A 17,744-nucleotide genomic window follows, 5' to 3' on the forward strand; every position below is an offset into this window, starting at 1 on the left:
GTGCAACACACTGAGCCCTAATATAAGCTATATATTTAGTAGCCCAGTTACAGTAATATTTTCACCAATTGTAACAAAGGTAATACACTAATGCAAGGTTTAATATATAGGAGTATATGGAACTCTATCTTCTGCATGACTTTTCTGTAAACCTACAACTTCTCAAATAAAAAAAATTTATCAACTTGCCAAATACAGATTATTCAGAAGTAATAAAATTGTGACTGTAGGATTAAAGGAAGCATCTTACATCGATTAACTCTTCTTAATGTGGTGATGGAGCGGCAACAAGACATGTGAGATGCATATTTATAAAATCAGCAGTTTCTGGATATTCTTTGGTTCAGAAACACACAAAATCCTCACTATTCCCTGAATTGAGTTTCCTGGAGCAAAGAGTATGCAGTAATCCAATCTCCAGCTGCTTTCTGCATGGAGAGAGCATCTGTCTACTCCCAGCCACAGGCAAGCCTTCCAGGCTGGCTGGGAATCACGTGTATGTTTGACCTTCTTGACAACTGGGTTTGGGCTCAAACTATAGATCAATATCGGCCAGCATGGGCAAGTCAAGGGGTAACTGGAGCTGCCCAGAAACTGCCAAGTGCCACACCGCTCCCCTCGCAGACACTGGGCACGTATGCTCAGACGAGAACCGCCTGAGCTTGTCACCTGAGCGCCAGCATTGCCAATTCCTCGGTGCAATCCCGAGCCCCGCCCCCTACCCTGGCTCCACACCCTTGCTGCAACGCACGTGCACTCGCAGGGCAGTGCTACCTACCATGACTTCATCCGTTTGGGAAGCAGTAAGACTAAGAACTAACTTCTGAGGCGCCTGGCTTGTTCTTCCCCATTATCCGTTTGGGGAGGAAGTTAGGTTTTCCAATAGGCCCCTTTCTCACTCGGGCCGGAGCTAGCCCGGGTTTTCAGAGGAGCACTGCCAGAGAGAGACTGTTACAGAAAGTGTTTTTCCTTCCCAACTGAAGCCTGCTAAATTTTGGCAAGGGCTCATCCCAGGAGGAGAAACTGAGGACCCAGGAGGTTAAATAACTAAGAAAAGATGGAGCATATGCTACAACTAACTTCAGGCCTTGTTGCTAAAGGAGGACAATTCCAGGGAAGTGTCCCGCGTCAATTCCCCACTCCTCCCCCCCTCCCCCAGGGTCCTTTTCCCAGTCTCTGGCCCCACAGCCCTAAACCCGACTGCGCCTTGAATATACTGTGATAAGCTCCAGCCACTTCCTGGGCAATAAGCAAGTGTCCAACGTTTTGTTTTTGCAAAAAGTGACTAATATCTGCCAGTACAACCGGTTTTTTCCTAATGTAGCAAATTCATCTTGGTGGGGGAAAAAAGGATCCTCAAGTCCTTCCTCCCTGTCCTCCACTCTCAAGGCCTGGTTCATGGGAATGTAAGAAGGGCCAGTTCTTAGAAAAGCAAAAGGAAACTGCTAAGTTTTCCTGGGCCGTAGGAATATTCCAAGCGCAGACAGGGACTTCCGAGGAGGGATTCCCGGAATGTCTGCTACAAGTTTAGGCGGACGCGCGCGCGTCGCCGCTGGCGGCCCGGACTCTGCTCCACCTTGAGCCTTGCCAAGTCTCTACCGCACCGGGAGAGCGCGTCTCCGGGTCTGGTCGGGGATTTCAGGAACTTCCTGATCTCCTAGTGAGGAAAGGCTCTGGTGCCGCTTTTTGAGAGCTCCCGCCACTCCCAACTCCAGACCCCCACCCGCAGGAGTGCGGTGCTCCTGTTTTAAGTGTGGGGGGTTGGACACACACGTGTGAACACACATCCCTGTGGATTCTGCCTCCATCGCGTGCCCTAGTGGTTTGGAATTCGGGCCAAGAGCCCAGCGATCCCGCAGGGCGGGAAGAGAGAATGGGAGCGACTCATGTCCCGCTGCAAAAAGGGAAGACCCGGAGCGCAGGGAGGGGCGGAGGGTTCCGCATGCGTCGCATCCCGGATACTTACCGCGACCTCTGCAGCTGCTCCAAGGCGCCGGTGCTACCTCCCTGGCCTGGCTGCTCCAAGGGGCAGTAGTTTTGCGAGGTCTGCCTGGAGAAAGCAATGGGCAGGATTCCCTGAGTGAACGAGTTGAGGCGGCCCCGGCTGCCGCTCCCACTGCCGGGGGTCCCGGAGACCAAGAAAGCGGCCGCCGGCACCTGCACGCTGGTAAAGGCATCGTCCTCCTCCGACCCTTCCTGCTCGGCGCCCCGGGGCCCATCGGGCGAATGAGGCGGGGCAAAGGAGGAGAGAGACGCGGGCCTTGGGGATTGCGGCTGCTCCCCCAATGCCCGGCCCGCACCCAGTGGGCTCACGAAGCCCCGGGCCGCCCCGGGGCCGGGCCCTGTCGGGTGCGCGCCAGGGGGCAAGCGCGTCAGCGGCGCGAACTGCGGGGCGCAGGGACCCGAGCCGGCGGTGCCCGCCGCCGCGAGCGCGCTGCAGCCTCCCCGCTCGGCAGTGGCAATCAGGCTGAGCCGAGTCCTGGCGCCGCTCTCCTCGCCGCCGCCCCACTCCTCGTCCTGCAGCGGCGGCCGACCGTCTAGCGAGATGTTGGTGAGGAAGGACAGGGCAGCCTGGCGGCGCCGCGGGTCCATGCGCGGCTTCCTAGGGGGCTCGGGCGGCGGCGGCTGGGCCGCGGGCCGGGGCTGCGGCTGCTGCAATCCGCTGCCCGCGGCGTCGGTGCCGGCTCCGCTGCTGCTGCGGGCGGCCGTGGTGGCTGCAGCCGCCGCCATTGTGTCCGTCTGCAGCGATCTTTCGGCGATACCCCGAGAAGCGAGCAGCGCCGAGTGCTAAGCTGCAGGCGCGAACGGCGGCGACCCGGGCTGGGCAAGGCGCGGGGCGTGCGCAGCGGCCCAGCCCCCCCGCGGGCTGGCCATGCTCGCCCCTTGCGGCCTGGGCCGGGGCACCGCCCGGGCCACGCGTGCGTGCAGCTGGCTGGCTGTCCGTCCGTGGGTCCTCCCGCCGATCGTTTGATCGACCAGCTGCAAATCCTTCCTTTGCCGGCTCCCGGCCCCTGGCGTCCGTATTTATAGGAGCGCGCGCCCCGCGCTCGCGCTCGGAAGCGCTCTTTGCAATAACACAGTATCACGTGTGGGCAATGAAACCTGGGAGGAAAACAAAGCCGCAGGCGGCAGCTGCGGAAGCAGGCGGCTGGAAGCAAGAGGATCGGGGGAGGAGGAAGGGAAAGCGGGCGGGTGACTGGCGGAGGATCGCTGGACGGTCCCGTTGCTTCCAGCCTCCCGCCGGGAGAGTTGGCGGCGCCCGACGCGCGCGTGAGCCAGATGCGGGAGGCGAGCACGTTTCCCCGCGCGCTCTGAGCGGTAATAGAGGGCGCGAGCAGAACTCACGAGTCATGGAGTGGGGGTGTATTACTGGGAGAGGTATTGGCCTGCACGACTGTTATTTGGAGGTGAAGCAGAGTTTGATCGGCGAGTGAGCTAACGACTTCTGACCCTGCAAAATAGGTCCTTCTTAATAGTTCACGAGTAGCACCGCAGGTCTCACCTGTACAGTCCCGCCTCAAAGCCGTTGCTGACCATTGAGGTTATTTCTCACTCCTTCGCAGATCAAGGATGCAGCCCCTGGGTAAATTCATGTCTCAGGCTGCAATAAAAGCCTAGGCGCGAGAACAACGTGGCCAAACCAATTTTACACACTCATTTGGTGGTGCTGTCACTTTTCTTCTCTCTCTTAATCAATGGCCAACATTAAATTTTTACTTTGGCCCTAAAATGTGCTCCATTTTCTATGAAGAACGACGTGTGCCAAGATGGCCTGGCACCCTTTTCCCCCTTGTCACCTCGCATTGTGGGGATTATGTTCTCTTTTTCTCCGCCATAAACTGGGACCAACGTGGCCAGTTACTTCCTGTCGTGTTTCATGAGCATTTGGCCCCTACCATGTGTTTATAAAGATGGGTTCCTGCCCAAGGACGCGATGACCCTTCCAGAACTGCAGCTCTGGATCTGGGAGGGGTGCAGAGTGCACTGCCCAGCCCCCAGCCCCCAGCCGCCAGCCCCACCCCACAGAGCACCGGGCCTGTTTGGGAAAATGCGTGCGCCAGGAGCGATCCGAAAATGTGTTCGGGGTTTACCCGTGTGCGGTTTTGGGTGATTTACCAAATGCAATAATAACGAACAATTGGCACACTGAATTAAGCAGTGTGGCACCTAAGAAACGTCGCTACATTTTTCTGAGGGAGAAGCAAAGTGTTTAGGATCAGCGGATTAATTTAATTAAAGGTTTAAATTTAGCCCTGGTGTTAATGAGTAACTCTGCATTGAAATTCCACTCCACTGCAAGTTCAGGAAAGTAAATTGAGTAACGGAGAGCAAATACACCCTGTCCAGAGATGTGCAGCCAACTTGGAGTGTGAGCTCTGGGTGGGTTTCAGGTTACACTTGCTCAGGACAAACGTGGTACGCAGCCCTTTAAATGAACAATTGTTCATATTTTTATTTTATGCTGTGTTTAGGCCTTTTGAAAAACTGGAGTCTGTTGTCTCTTAAGAGCAACCTTAGAGCTGCTAATGGCAAAGCTTGGTGACCAGCTGTGTGAAATTTAGTCAGGATTTTAATTACTTTGTTTAACTAACTACCTTGAATCTTCCAAGCCCCTTTATTACAATTGACTTAATTTACATGACTAGCAGCCCTGAAAGGTGGTGCTGGAAGGCAGTGTTAAATGAAAGACTCCAATTCTGCTCATTTGAAAGAAAAAACAACTCATTTTTCATTACAAAGTGATAAATGTTCGTTGCAGAGTCTTTAGAAGATAAGATAAACAATGAGGGAAAAAAAAGCATCACTGACAATCTTATCACCTACAGAAATAACTTAAATTTTTTATTTCTGTCTTGTGTGTTTTTTTAAACAAAAGCAAAACCATGCTGTTTTGTATCTTACAATTTTTGCTATATTATGTGTTGATCATCTTTCCATTTGGAATATTCTATATCATTTTAATGACTGTAAAGTAGTCAATTTGGTGGATATACCATAAATTACTAAACCTGTGCCCTACTATTGAACATTTGGGTCATTTCCACTTTTGCTGTTATACATAGAGCGACCGTGACATCCTTTGTTTTTCTAAGTCTTTGCTACCACCCAATATCACTTTCTTAGACTTCATACTTTTATATGCAACTGCTGGGGCAAATGACATATCATGTTTTGAAGGCTTTCCATCCAGAAAGTTGGTTCCAGCTTAGATTCCGACCTGGCCCCATATGAAATCAACTCGGTTTCCATTTTAAGTCCCAAGTATTAAACTAATTTCAAATATTTACTAAAGCATTAAGCAAGAATCAAGGTCTACTTATTCCTTCTGGTATAAGGAAAATGTTCAAAAATAGATTGGGGTGATGAATGCACAACTATATGATGGTACTGTGAGCAGTTGACTGTACACCGTGGATGATTGGTATGTGACTATATCGCAATAAAATTGAATTAAAAAAAAAAAGAATCAAGGTCTACTTAACCTCCAAACTACTCCTGCGATTCCCTTACGAGAGCAGAAGAGATGTGATTTATTGTTCACCTACTGTGTGCCAGTCACAACATATTTCTAGTCCTCATGACCACCTGCAGAGGAGGCATTATCATCAATATTTTATAGATGAGGTTCAGAAAACTTAAACAATATGTCCAAGGCCATGTAACCGGAAAGTGGCTGGGCCAGTATGCCAACAGATCAAACTCCAAGACCCATGTATGTTCTGGCGCCCTCTGCTGATGAGGATGTTTTATGGGAGCAGGTCCTCCAGATTTAATCTTTTGTTGATACTTGCGAGTCAACTATAATGGAAGTAATAGAAGCTTTGGAGTAAGAACATCTGGGATTCAAGAACAAGTCATTTAACTGTTCCAAGCCAGTTTCCTCTGTGTGTTATTGTGGGGTGGAAATGAGACTGCCCAAGAAGCATTTCATAAACCAGAAAGTACTTTTTTTTTTTTTTGTATTATAGTCAGTTTTATTGAAATACATTCACACACCATACAATCATCCATGGTATACAATCCACTGTCCACAGTATGATAACATAGTTATGCGTTCATCATCACAATCTATCTCTGAACATTTTCCTTACATCAGAAAGAACCAGAACAAGAATAAAAAATAAAAGTGAAAAAAGAACACCCAAATCATCCCCCCATCCCACCCCATTTGTCCTTTAGTTTTTATCCCCATTTTTCTATTCATCCATACACTAGATAAAGGAGGTGTGATCCACAAGGTCTTCACAATCACACTGTCACCCCTTGTAATCTACATTATTATATAATTGTCTTCAGGAGTCCAGAGTGCTGGGTTGGAGTTTGGTAGTTTCAGGTATTTACTTCTAGCTATTCCAATACATTAAAACCTAAGACGTGTTATCTATATGGTGCATAAGAATGTCCACCAGAGTGACCTCTTGACTCCATTTGAAATCTCTCAGCCACTGAAACTATTTCGTCTCATTTTGCATCCCCCTTTTGGTCAAGAAGATACTCTCAGTCCCACGATGCTGGGTCCACATTCATCCCTGGGAATCATATTCTGCATTACCAGGGAGATTTACACCCCTGGGAGTCGGGTCCCACGTAAGGGGGAGGGCAGCGAGTTCACCTGTAGAGATGGTTCAGTTAGAGAGAGAGAGGGCCACATCTGAGCAACAAAGAGGTACTCAGGGGGAGACTCTTAGGCACCATTACATGCAAGTTTAGACTCTCCTTTGTGGTAATGAGCTTCATAAGGGCAAGTCCCGTGCTCGAGGGCTCAGCACATCAAACCACCAGTCCCAATGTTTGTGACAACATCAACACCAGTCCAGGTGAGGATGTCCAACACATCTGCACCTTCCCCCAGATCCTCAGGTCTGGGGAGGGGGATGCTGTAAATCTATTTTTTATTGTCTGCCCAAATTACTCTGGGATGTGTCACTATTTCACTCCAGCCTATACTAACCTACCGTATCTCACTTCCTATTCAAAGTTCCATGCAATTGTGGTGTTTGAACAAATCGACTGTAGAGTTGTACCATTTAGAAAATTTAGACCCTGTACCAAATAGATATTTATTCCCTTGGTCTCATATGGAAGTTGAAGTTTTAAAACACAATCAGTTTCAACCTTTACCCTTTGGCCTGGCTTGCCCTGGTCTTAACCAGACCTGCTTCATTCATATCACTAATTGAAGTCTGGGCTCTTTTTCAGCTTTTTTTTTGACAGTGGCTGTATGCACTAATACTGACATTCATATCTGCCGAGCTCTAGCTCTGAGTTTCAGGTGTCTCAGAGATATGCATTGTTCCAGAGACCAATCAGGTTATACGCTAGGGGATCAGCATCTCAAAGTTTAGAGATAGGCCTTACAGTTCAGGGATAGAGTTAACTGCTGTAAGAGCTTACAATCTAAGGACTATTAAAATTATTATGTCCACATTAGGCTATGTTCTAAGATTCAATTCTGAGTTTACACATTGTAGTTGTCCATATTGGTGAGGCATCATCCCTCTCACCATGTCAGAAAGTACTTTTTAGAACGTCAGTTGTTATTTATACCATCCTAATTTATTTATCCTCTGAATTATTCCAAATTCACTTATTTTTCACTTGTGAATTCTATGAGTATTTACTGAGCAACTCCTATGTGTGCAGTACCGCCTCACTTTAAAAGAAATGTAGTCCTTAGCCCTGTGCCCTTGATACATAAAATATTGGAACACAAAAGCTCATGACACAATTAATTAAAAATGCAAGGCAGATTCTAAGTGTGCAAGTGAGCAGTGGGCCTGTAAATGGTGTCAGAACCTAGAAAAGCTTTTTATTTGAGAGGAGGCCTGTGAGGGGAGGACTTAAGCCAGGATTGGAGCTGACCTGGGAGGAAAGAGGGAGGGAGGACACTTCAGGAAGAGGAAGTTTTGCATACAAATTCCTTGTGGATTCCAGTCAAAGAGGGATATAACTTGAAATGCAATTCTTCTTCAGCTGCCAAACTTTTTTTTTCCCCATTCACTTTCTTCCTGCCTCTTCTAAGCACCCATTCCGAAAACATTTTTTTGGCAGGCATGAACCCAAAACACATGGACTGTTTTGACTTACACATACCAAATGTCAATTTAAAAAGAAGGAAACGAACCAAGAAGCTGAAAATTGCTCAGAGATGACAGTGGATATCAGACATAACAGGAGTCTGTTATAGGGGAAATAACAAGACTTTAGCATCAGACTTCCTGGGGTTCGAATGCTAGCTCAGGCCCTTGCAAACTTGTGACCTTTGGGGCTCCAGCTTAAGTAAATTACAAACATTATTTGTCTTGGGTGCCTCACCTATAAAGGTAGGTGTAGCAGTGTTTTGCCTTGCAAAGTTGTAAGGATTAGTGATGATATAAATTATGTAACTAGCATAGTATCTGGGCATTTAGTGGGTAGCTATTATTAGAAAAATGCAAAATATAGCAGATGGGCAAAACAAAGGCCAGGATATTTTATGTTCTCAGTTTTTATAGTTTTCCCTGGTCCTGCCAAGCAGGAAGGACCTGAGAAACACCAGCTATCTGCTCCAGTTCAGATCAGATTGTGTTATTGCCTATTCCATAAAACTAGAGGTGGCTGCCCAGCACCAGAACACATATCAAATTAGTAGACCTACAGACATAGTACCTATGAGAAACTTGCTGGTTTCTTTAATCAGTCGAAACCTAGATACACCCTACAAGAATGGAAATGGAGGGAGACTGTCCAAGAGGAGATCCTTAAAGCCCCAACTCTTCTCCCTGAAATTCACCTTCCACATGGGGACCTTTGATCATTTCTGTTTGTGGGGTTGGGGGTGATGTTATTGTTTCCCCCTTTACAATTTGGCCCAAGTATAGGTACCTTAATTTCCCCCAGAACATCTGGGACCAGAGACAGCATTTAAATAAGACTTAACCACAAGCTCAGGGACAGTAGATGCAGACATAAACTCAATGTAGCTTACAAAATATGGCTTGTTCATAGCCTTCATCGCAATATCCACTGAATTCCAGTCCTGTGCCAGGCCCTGGGTTAGTTTCTGTGAGTACCAAGGAGAGTAGGATATGGTTCTATCTTGGAGACACTTAAGCTGGCAGCAGAGAAAAAAATTGTTGTTGTTATACTTAAAACTGTATGCAGAGAGTTCGATCAACCCCCAGCATGTCAATCAGGGTAAAGACTATGTCAGACGTTGCCCCCGGACCACCTACCTGGGATACCCCCTTCTTCCTGCACAGGAGGCGAATGCCCAGGGGAGATGGCATTCCCGCCTTCCAGGTTCCCACTTCCTGCCTGGAAACCTGCCCGTCCTTCTGTGGTTGGCACCACGAGCCCCTTACACTGTCAGAGATGTCCCTGCCCACCCATGAGCCCAAACTGGGTTATCATCGTCTCTGGACCCCGTGCGCTATGTCAAGAAAAGAGAGGGCACAATCTTTTACCGCAGTGCCTGCCTAGGAATCGCAGAGCCTCCCAGCTGTTAGAACTTGTGTGAGGAGCTGAGAAAAATAGGCGAGGGGTGTGCCCATGTGGTTGAATGATTACTCAGTATGTTGCAAACTTATCAAGGAGAATCATTCAAGCCAAGAAGGGGCTTGGTGCCTGGTCAATTCGAGGAAAAGTTGATGTTCCAAGGGAATCCTTCACCATCTCCACAGTCTCTTTAAGAGCTGGTACCCAAAGGCAATAGTGCAAGGCATTCACTCAGGATTTCTTCTGATTCATGGGTCTTATCCTTCGGGGCAGCATGGCCAGTTGGGAAGGAGGAGGGAGAACATAGCGATATTCCACTGGACACGCGCTTCCTGGGAGGGCCATGGTCAGACCAAGTGCAAGGATGCCCGCTTCGTTAGCAGAGCACAGCTTTCTGCAACCTCTGGCCCCAGGGTCTGCCCCTGGAGGCTGCAGCTGAGCCCATCTACCTTGCATGGTTCTCGTGCAGATTAGGAACAAGTCTTGTGTCAAGCACCGAGCAGGAGTCCTGCACCCAGTGAGCGCTTGCAAGCGGGCCGTGGCCATCATTTGCAACCAGGATGCTGTGGAGCGAGCGAGCCCTAAGCTCCTGTTTCGCCGCCCAAGGCCTTGACGACCCTGGCCTCAGAACTGCGTTAAGAGGATGCAGTCCAGATATTTCCATGACATGTCCTCAGTCTTCCAAAAGGGGGGTGGGTGGTTGTTCATGCCCAGGATTCCACCCGCAATCCAGCTGCGGGATTTTTACAATATTGGCACTTTAAAGACAATCAAGGCATTTTCTTTGGTGTGTTAACTTTATGCTTGAATCACAGCAAACTCCAGGCTTCATTTTTCTTGAAATTATATTGGCATGCATGAATAACCAGCTGGTGAAAATGAGGAAAGAACTTCTCAGGTAAGGACAGCTCATGAGCCTCTGACTTACAGACAAGCTGCAGGGTGGGGTCTCCAGGGAAGGAAGGTCCACCTAAATAGGCAAGACAGAGGAGGGCCTCACCTGGAGGGCTCGGGGTCTCCCGGTATAACAACATCAGTCCATAGAGCTTGCACTTGTTTTTAGATCCTTCTTGCATATGTCAGGGTGGAATGGATGAGGCTGGATTGTAGGGAAACAGCACCACTTTGCCTGCCCCTGGGAAGCTCAGCTGGCCTAATTTGTGGTGGGTGATATCCTTTACTGTTAGATGGGCAAAGGACATAAAGAGCCAGCTCACAGAGATGAAACGCAGATGCCTAGCAGTCACTTGAAAGAAGGAGAAATAAGGTGATGGGTAGTCTTTCATGGCTGGTGGAGTGTACCTCGGAACCACCTCTCTAGAGAGTAATTTGGCAGTGTGTATCAAGAGCCTTAAAAAGTTCATGAGTTAAAGTCGACACCCCTTTTCAACATCAACAGGTTAGGGTGGTCACTGACTAGACATCCCTGAAGATTGGGAAAGTGATCAAACTAGAACAAGGGGTAGCAACAGACAAGATGGAATTTAACAAAGAATTATGAATACTGAATCTTTATATAATTTTCTTTTTCTTAGTTGCTAGGGTATTAGAATAGATAGAAGGAAAGAATTGAAATGGTGGAACTGTAACCCATAACATCCTTTGAAATTTGTTCTATCGCTGCTTGTTAAATTGTAATTTGAAAACCATACGTTTTTGTATATATGTTATATTTCACAATAAGGAAATAACTGGAACTATGGTACTATAACTAATAATAACTTTGTAAATTTCTTATATATCTAGTTGTTAAATCATACTTTGAAAGATATTACAGTTTTGTATATATGTTGTATTTCACAATAAGGAAATAACTGAAACTGCGGAATTGTAACCTATAATATTCTTTGAAATTTGTTCATTAACTACTTGTTAAATTGCACTTGGAAGGTTATCATTTCTATGTATATTCTATAATAAAAAATAATAATAATTTTAAAAAAGTTCATGAGTAAGACCAGGGGCTTTGGAGTCAGACTGAAATAAATTTTGACCCCACTATCATGGCTTTAAGGAGGTTGAACACATTTCGTATTTGTCCTTCAGTTTTGTCATCTGTGAAATGGGAATAATATATCTACCTTAGAGCTTTGTTATGAGGATTCAGTGCAGTAACATGTAGGAAAAAAAAATGCTTGGTACCTGGTAGGCTTTCAAGAATGGCAGTAGCTGTAATAATTCTGAGATGTTGAGAAACAGGGTCAAAGATTTATGTACAAAAATATTCATTGCATCACTGTTTAAAAGAAAGCTTGAAAAAAAGAAACTGTGGAACAATGGAAAAATTAAGATGATTATCTACTCAGACAATGGGATATTGTGCTTCCATTTTAAAAATCATCTTTACCAAGCTTTCCTAATGACATGAAAAATGGTTTTGAAACAACGTTAATTGGGTAGATCACAGGCTCTCAACTATGTAAGAAAGATGAAAGGAATAGTTGTTTTACAACATTAATAGGTATCTAAAAGACTGTGTGTGACCGGGAGGTTAAATCCCTGGCAAGTAAGATTATGGCCATTTTTATTTGCTTCATGTTGCTTATCTAAATATAGATGGTGCATAGTCATTATAAGAACTGCCTCCCAACTAACAATTTTTAAATGTTTTTTAAATGCATGGAAATAAATCTTGGAAGAAAAGAGGCCAAAATGTGGAATCACTGGGCACTTCTTTCCCAATTTCTTTAGGGATATAGGCAACAATGAGCGTTCTCTGTTGCCGATGGGTAGGATGAGGTTAGGCAGCAGAGAAGGAGGGGACAGAGACAGGATCAGAAAGGCAGGACTTTGTGGAGGTGGCTAGCAGCAAGCAGACCTGCCAGCACGATTAGATTGGAAGGACTGTGGTGAATAATGGGGGGAAAAGCTGAGAAACTGCATCTTGGGCACAAGGCCCTTGAATCCAAGATAAGGAATTTGAAACAGAGAAGTACAGATGATTTTTAAACAAGAAGCAACAGGTGTTGAAAGCTGAACTGAAGGGATATTTATTTGGCAAATGTCCCTAAGGGATAGAAGAGACATCTAAAGGGATGGAGAGGATTTTTTATCCGTTTTCCCATTCCTGTATTCATTCAGTATTCTTTCAGCTCCTGCTCTGTGCCAAGCCAGGACCTAGGCTTCAAAGAGGTCACTGCCTGCTCAGAAAATCGGGAAAGGAGCAAAGGGAACAAGTGTGTTACCTTTTAAGTGCAAGCACTGAAATGGTCACTTCTATGAACATAGTTTCATTTAATTCTCACCACAATCCTGCTGTTTCTTCTCTTTGACAGAGGAAGAAACTGAGGCTCCACAAAGTTGGCATGGTGACGTGCCTCAGGTCACATGGCGAATTCCTGGGGGGCTGGATTGGATGCTTACCCTCTACCAGACATTCTCTTGGGGAGGTTTGTGTCAGTGATGGGCCTACTCCAAGGGGTCAGACAGGGCCCCCTGGGGAGGTGGCATTGGAACTTAGACCCTAGTTCACACATGAGACGGGGCATTTCAGGCCGTGCAAAGGCACGGGGCTGTTGACATTAGGAATCTCTTAATACAGTTCAGGCTAGAGGTAATAAAACTTGGACTTGGAAATGAGACTGAAAATAAAGGTCAAGGGGGAGAGACATTATGAGAAGAACCTGGCTTCTAGATTGCCACCTGGGGATGGGGTAGCTGTAATTACTGACAGAGCCAGAAGCACCTGGTGGAGGCAGGATGGGGGTAGAGAGGTGAAGGGGAAATATTGGCCTGAGTTCCTGTTACACCAGGTCACACAATGGCCCTGTGAAGAGGTTAAGGAGGCCTTGGTTTTCTAAATCACAACTGAACTTAGATCGAAAGAGGAGTGGGCTTTGAGTTTGTACCAGCACAATCCTCCAATTTGGTAACAGATGGTCTTGAATGGTGGGCAGCCTGGGATGCCAGCCCCTGGTGCTCTACCCCAACCACAATCACACACTCCATTTGCCCTTTGATAGACAAATCAGAGCAGGAACAGCTTTCTGATCCCCTGTTTTGGTACATCCGGGAGAAGGTTTTAAAAACAAACCATTTCCAGGATCAGACCCAACTTGGCCATTTTCCAGGACCCCTTTGATTGCAGGTGACAAAAACCCAAGTCAAACCAGCACAAGCTAAAGAGGAGAGTTTATTCTAAGTGTACAGGAGCGTCTCAAAGAACACAGAGAGAGGACCACAGTTGAGCCCCCAGCACACCTAAGAAGCGCAATGTAAAGGCTTTGGGACTCTCCTTTTCTCATCTCCTAACTCTCTCCTGCCTGGTTCAGGCTCCTCTGTCTCCCTCTGCAGATTAGCTTCTGCTGGTTCTCTGGTCCACAGGGCAGGAAACATGGCCCCTGACAGATTCCCACCGTTACATCGTACAGAACTGGCCCCTCGAGGTCTTTTCCAAATTAACAAAGAAAGCCCGTGACTGGGAAAGCTGTGTTTAGGAGCGGTCAGCTTGGCCAGGTCTTGCACTACCAAGATGTTCACTCAGGTAACCTGGTGGATGGTGAGTGAGACGGGCAATTCCCAGAAGAAGGAACTACAGGGCAGATAAAATAATAGGGGTCTCCCACCAAGACCCTGGAGCTCTTTCTTAACTTCTCTAGGCCTAATTTCCTCACTTGCAAAATGGAGCTACACTATCCAGCTTGGATGTTATTATTGTGATTAAAGAGGATAACAATGTGACACTGACACTCAGACTTCTCACCAAGTGCTCCTAAAGACAGGAGAGTGGACCAAAAGCCCTGAGGAATCTGTGGGTGAAGCTTGAAGCAGCACCTTTGTTTGAAGTCTTCTTTTTAGCTTAAAAATGTATGAGGTATGGGAATTTAACAGATGATAAAATCGACTTCTCAAATCAGTAAAGAAAACATAGGTTATGTTCATTCCAATGATCTTGGGATAACTGGGTTACCAACTAGGAAAAAAAAAGTAAATCCTTCACAGCTTACACCAAATTAAATTCTCAGTGGAAGAATTATCTAATTGTAAAAAGTGAAACCATTAAAGTGCTCAGGAAAAGACCTTAGCACAAGAACTCTGGATGTGAATTCCATTGTCTGATTCATTAAACACTGCAATGTAGCACCTAGGACAGGCTTGGGACAAAGTAGGAACCCAGCAGAGTTTTGATGGAATTAATTAATGAGACAATTTTAAAATTACCTCAGACAGTTTTAAATCACCTCAGATAGGGGAGAGGCCTTTCTAAGTATAACAGAAAACCCAGAAGGTATAAAAGCAAGGGTAAATTCAGCTATAAAATTTTTACAAATTACTATATATGGAGGAAAAAACCAAACTAATTCAAAAGACAAATATACTGGAGGGAAGTATTTATAATCCACATCACAAAAGGTACCTTTCCTTAATACTTAAAGAATTCCTAAACATCAGTCAGGAAAAAGTCAACACCCAAAAGAAAATTGGGAAATGACATGGAATTTCCAAAATAAGAAATATAAATGGCTCTTAAACATGAAAAAAAAATACTCAACCTTTTTTCATACTATAACAAAAGCAAATTAAAACTAATGAGATGCAAGTTTTCACCTATCAGATTGGCAAAGGTCAGAAAGTTTGGGGACCCACAATTGTGTATTGTGCATTGGCCAAGGGTGAGAAACCCAGATATTGGTATAGCATGGATGGGAAGATCTCTTCCAAGGGCAATTGGACATAGACCCTGTGTGACCCACTTCCAGGAATTTGTCCTACAGATATACTAGCACATGTGCAAATGAAGAATATCCAGGATGGTATTTGTTGTAGTGTTGTTTGTAATCAGAAAATATTGGAACGAGCCTAAATGACCATCCTAGAGCAAGTTAACTTCTGTCACAGCCATACGGTAAAATATGGTGCCACTGTTAAAAGAAAGAAGCTGCTCTTTGTGCACGTGTTACGGAAAGATCTCCAAGATGTATGGCTATCTGAAAAGAGCAAAGTGCAGAGTTGTATGTATTTTATGCTATCATTTGTATTCTAAACAAAACTAAACACCCACATACATAGGTATCTACTTGTAACATGGATAGAATGCCTCTTGAAGCATTCTCAAGAAACTGAGACTAGTTATTGCTTCCTGGTAGTGAAGATAGGTGGTTGTGGGACATGGGTGTAAATTTTCATTCTAAACTCTTTTATACCTTTTGAATTTTGAATCATGTACTATCTCTCCAAATAATAAATTCAGAAAAGTGTACGTTAATTTGTCGTTCTGCTCTGTAATATATCCATAACTGACTTAATGTAAAAATAATGTTCAAATTGCTTACCATTTGCACTAGTTAACTTTCCCTCCCAAATCTTTGAAGGAAATTAATATTCAAGAAAGACAGGCCACATTATCCTGATTAGGCCGCCTGGGCACACCAGCAAATATCCCCTTTCTGAAAAGAACAGAACTTTGCAAAGTGTTCGGCACATTAAGTAGCTGCCCCACAAATGTGAGTTCCTGTCCTCCGTGGGAACGGAACTGGTCCTGGGAGAGGAGTGGGAGGGAGCCTCGTTCCATTGGCACCCAGGGGCGGGGGGGGGGGGCTGGTGAGTGGGAGCCAATATCCCGTGAAATCCAAGGTTATAGAGGCTCCATGTTCTTTATCAAGACACCCAAACTCTTGGGGGTCTAGCTCTGCCCACCTCCAGCATTCCCCTCTCTTGCTCCCTCCTACACCATCGGCATTTAGAATTACCTCTGTCTGTATCTTGGCACACTGCTTTGCCTGCCTGCTTCTCCTTGACCCTTCAAAACTCAGTTTAAACTGCGCTTCTCAGTGAAGTCCTCCAAGACCCCCGGGCAGAGTTGGTGGCTTCTCAGCCCCACACTCCACTGTTTCCTCTCCTTTGCAGCTGTTCAGTGTTGCTAATGCTGTCCTTTTGCAAAACACCAGAAATGGATTGGCTTTTATAAAGGGGGTTTATTTGGTTACAAAGTTACAGTCTTAAGGCCATAAAGTGTCCAAGGTAAGGCATCAGCAACAGGGTACCTTCACTGAAGGATGACTGATGGTGTTCGAAAACATCTGTTAGCTGGGAAGGCACGTGACTGGTGTCTATGCTCCCAGGTTGCGTTTCAAAATGGCTTTCTCCAAAATGTCAGTGTCAGCTTCCAACAGCTGACTTCCAAATGTGTCTCTCAGCTGCAGCTAGCAGTGAGCTCCTTCTGTCTGAGCTTTTATAGGGCTCCAGTGAACTCATCAAGGTTCACGCTGAATGGGCAGGGCCACACCTCCATGGAAACATTCAGAGGTCACACCCTAACCAAAGGTGTCACAGTTGGGTGACTCACATCTCCATGGAAACAATCTATCAAAGAATTCCAATCTAATCAACACTAATAATAATCCCAGAAGATTGCTTCAAAGATAATGGCGTTTGGGAGGCCATAATACATCCAAACTGGCACAGCAGCCAATGGTGCGTTGTATAGCAATCACTTGTCCAGAGTCCAAACGGGATTTCTGGAAAAACGCGACCCTGTCTTATTCATCTTTGAATTCTTAGCCCAGCCCAGTGCCGGACATATAGCAGGTATGCAAGAAAAGAATTCTGAATGAATGAACCTACTAAGAGCTAAGGGATCCCACCTGAGGGAGTAAAATGCTGTTCGGAAGTTTTAGGGGGCAGTTTTACAAATAGTGACATTTAACGTGGGATTTAAAGGAGAAATCCCTCACCAGTAGAGCAAGGGAAATAAAACGGGCCCTTCAGGAGGAGAGAACAGTTTATTTCTGCCATGGAGCCTGGGCAAGTCAGGAGTGCTGAGGTCCCAAAGCTCCTGTCTGTCCTGATGGGGACAGCCTGGGATTGCAAAGGGGATGTCATGGTTACCTGAAAAGTTAATTTGTAGAAGTCCTGAAGCTGACAGGCAGGAAGGAGAACAACTAGGTCACCTTCACTTGCACCCAGAGGAGGCTCTAGGGAAGGAAGAACCTATAGGGATGTGGGGGTGGAATGGGGGTGGGAGTGGGGGCTGCTGAGCCAGGGAGGGATCTGCTTAGAGCTAGTGGGCAGAGCCATGCTTCTTGGCCTATCAGGTCCCAAGCCTGCTTTTTATAATGCCCCTTTCATTATCCCAAAGGAAAAGTCACTGATGATAGAGGGCCACAATCTTTTATCCAGAATTCCAAAACCCAAAAAGCTTTGAAAATTGACAGTTGATTGTTTTTTGTCTTCCATTTGTCAGCAAAACCTACCCTCAGCTGACCTGAGGCTAAATATGGGCTTTATTTATCCCACTTTACATGTCTGTTTATATGCTTTGCTGCAGA

At 46.0% G+C, this 17,744-nt stretch overlaps 1 protein-coding gene across 2 annotated transcripts in view; it reads right to left on the minus strand.

The window, feature by feature from the left end:
- Window positions 1–3,157, minus strand: part of CABLES1 (Cdk5 and Abl enzyme substrate 1) — a 111,150-nt gene extending 107,993 nt beyond the window's left edge. For both annotated transcript variants that reach the window (XM_037805965.1, XM_037805964.1), the window contains exon 1: window positions 1,967–3,157. In XM_037805965.1, coding sequence (XP_037661893.1) covers window positions 1,967–2,730 — 764 coding nt within the window. In that variant the 5' untranslated portion in view covers window positions 2,731–3,157. The remainder of the gene's footprint in view (window positions 1–1,966) is intronic.
- Window positions 3,158–17,744: the final 14,587 nt, after the last annotated feature.

The sequence above is a fragment of the Choloepus didactylus genome, chromosome 16 (genome assembly GCF_015220235.1).
Source record: "Choloepus didactylus isolate mChoDid1 chromosome 16, mChoDid1.pri, whole genome shotgun sequence".
Classification (NCBI taxonomy): Eukaryota; Metazoa; Chordata; class Mammalia; order Pilosa; family Megalonychidae; genus Choloepus; species Choloepus didactylus.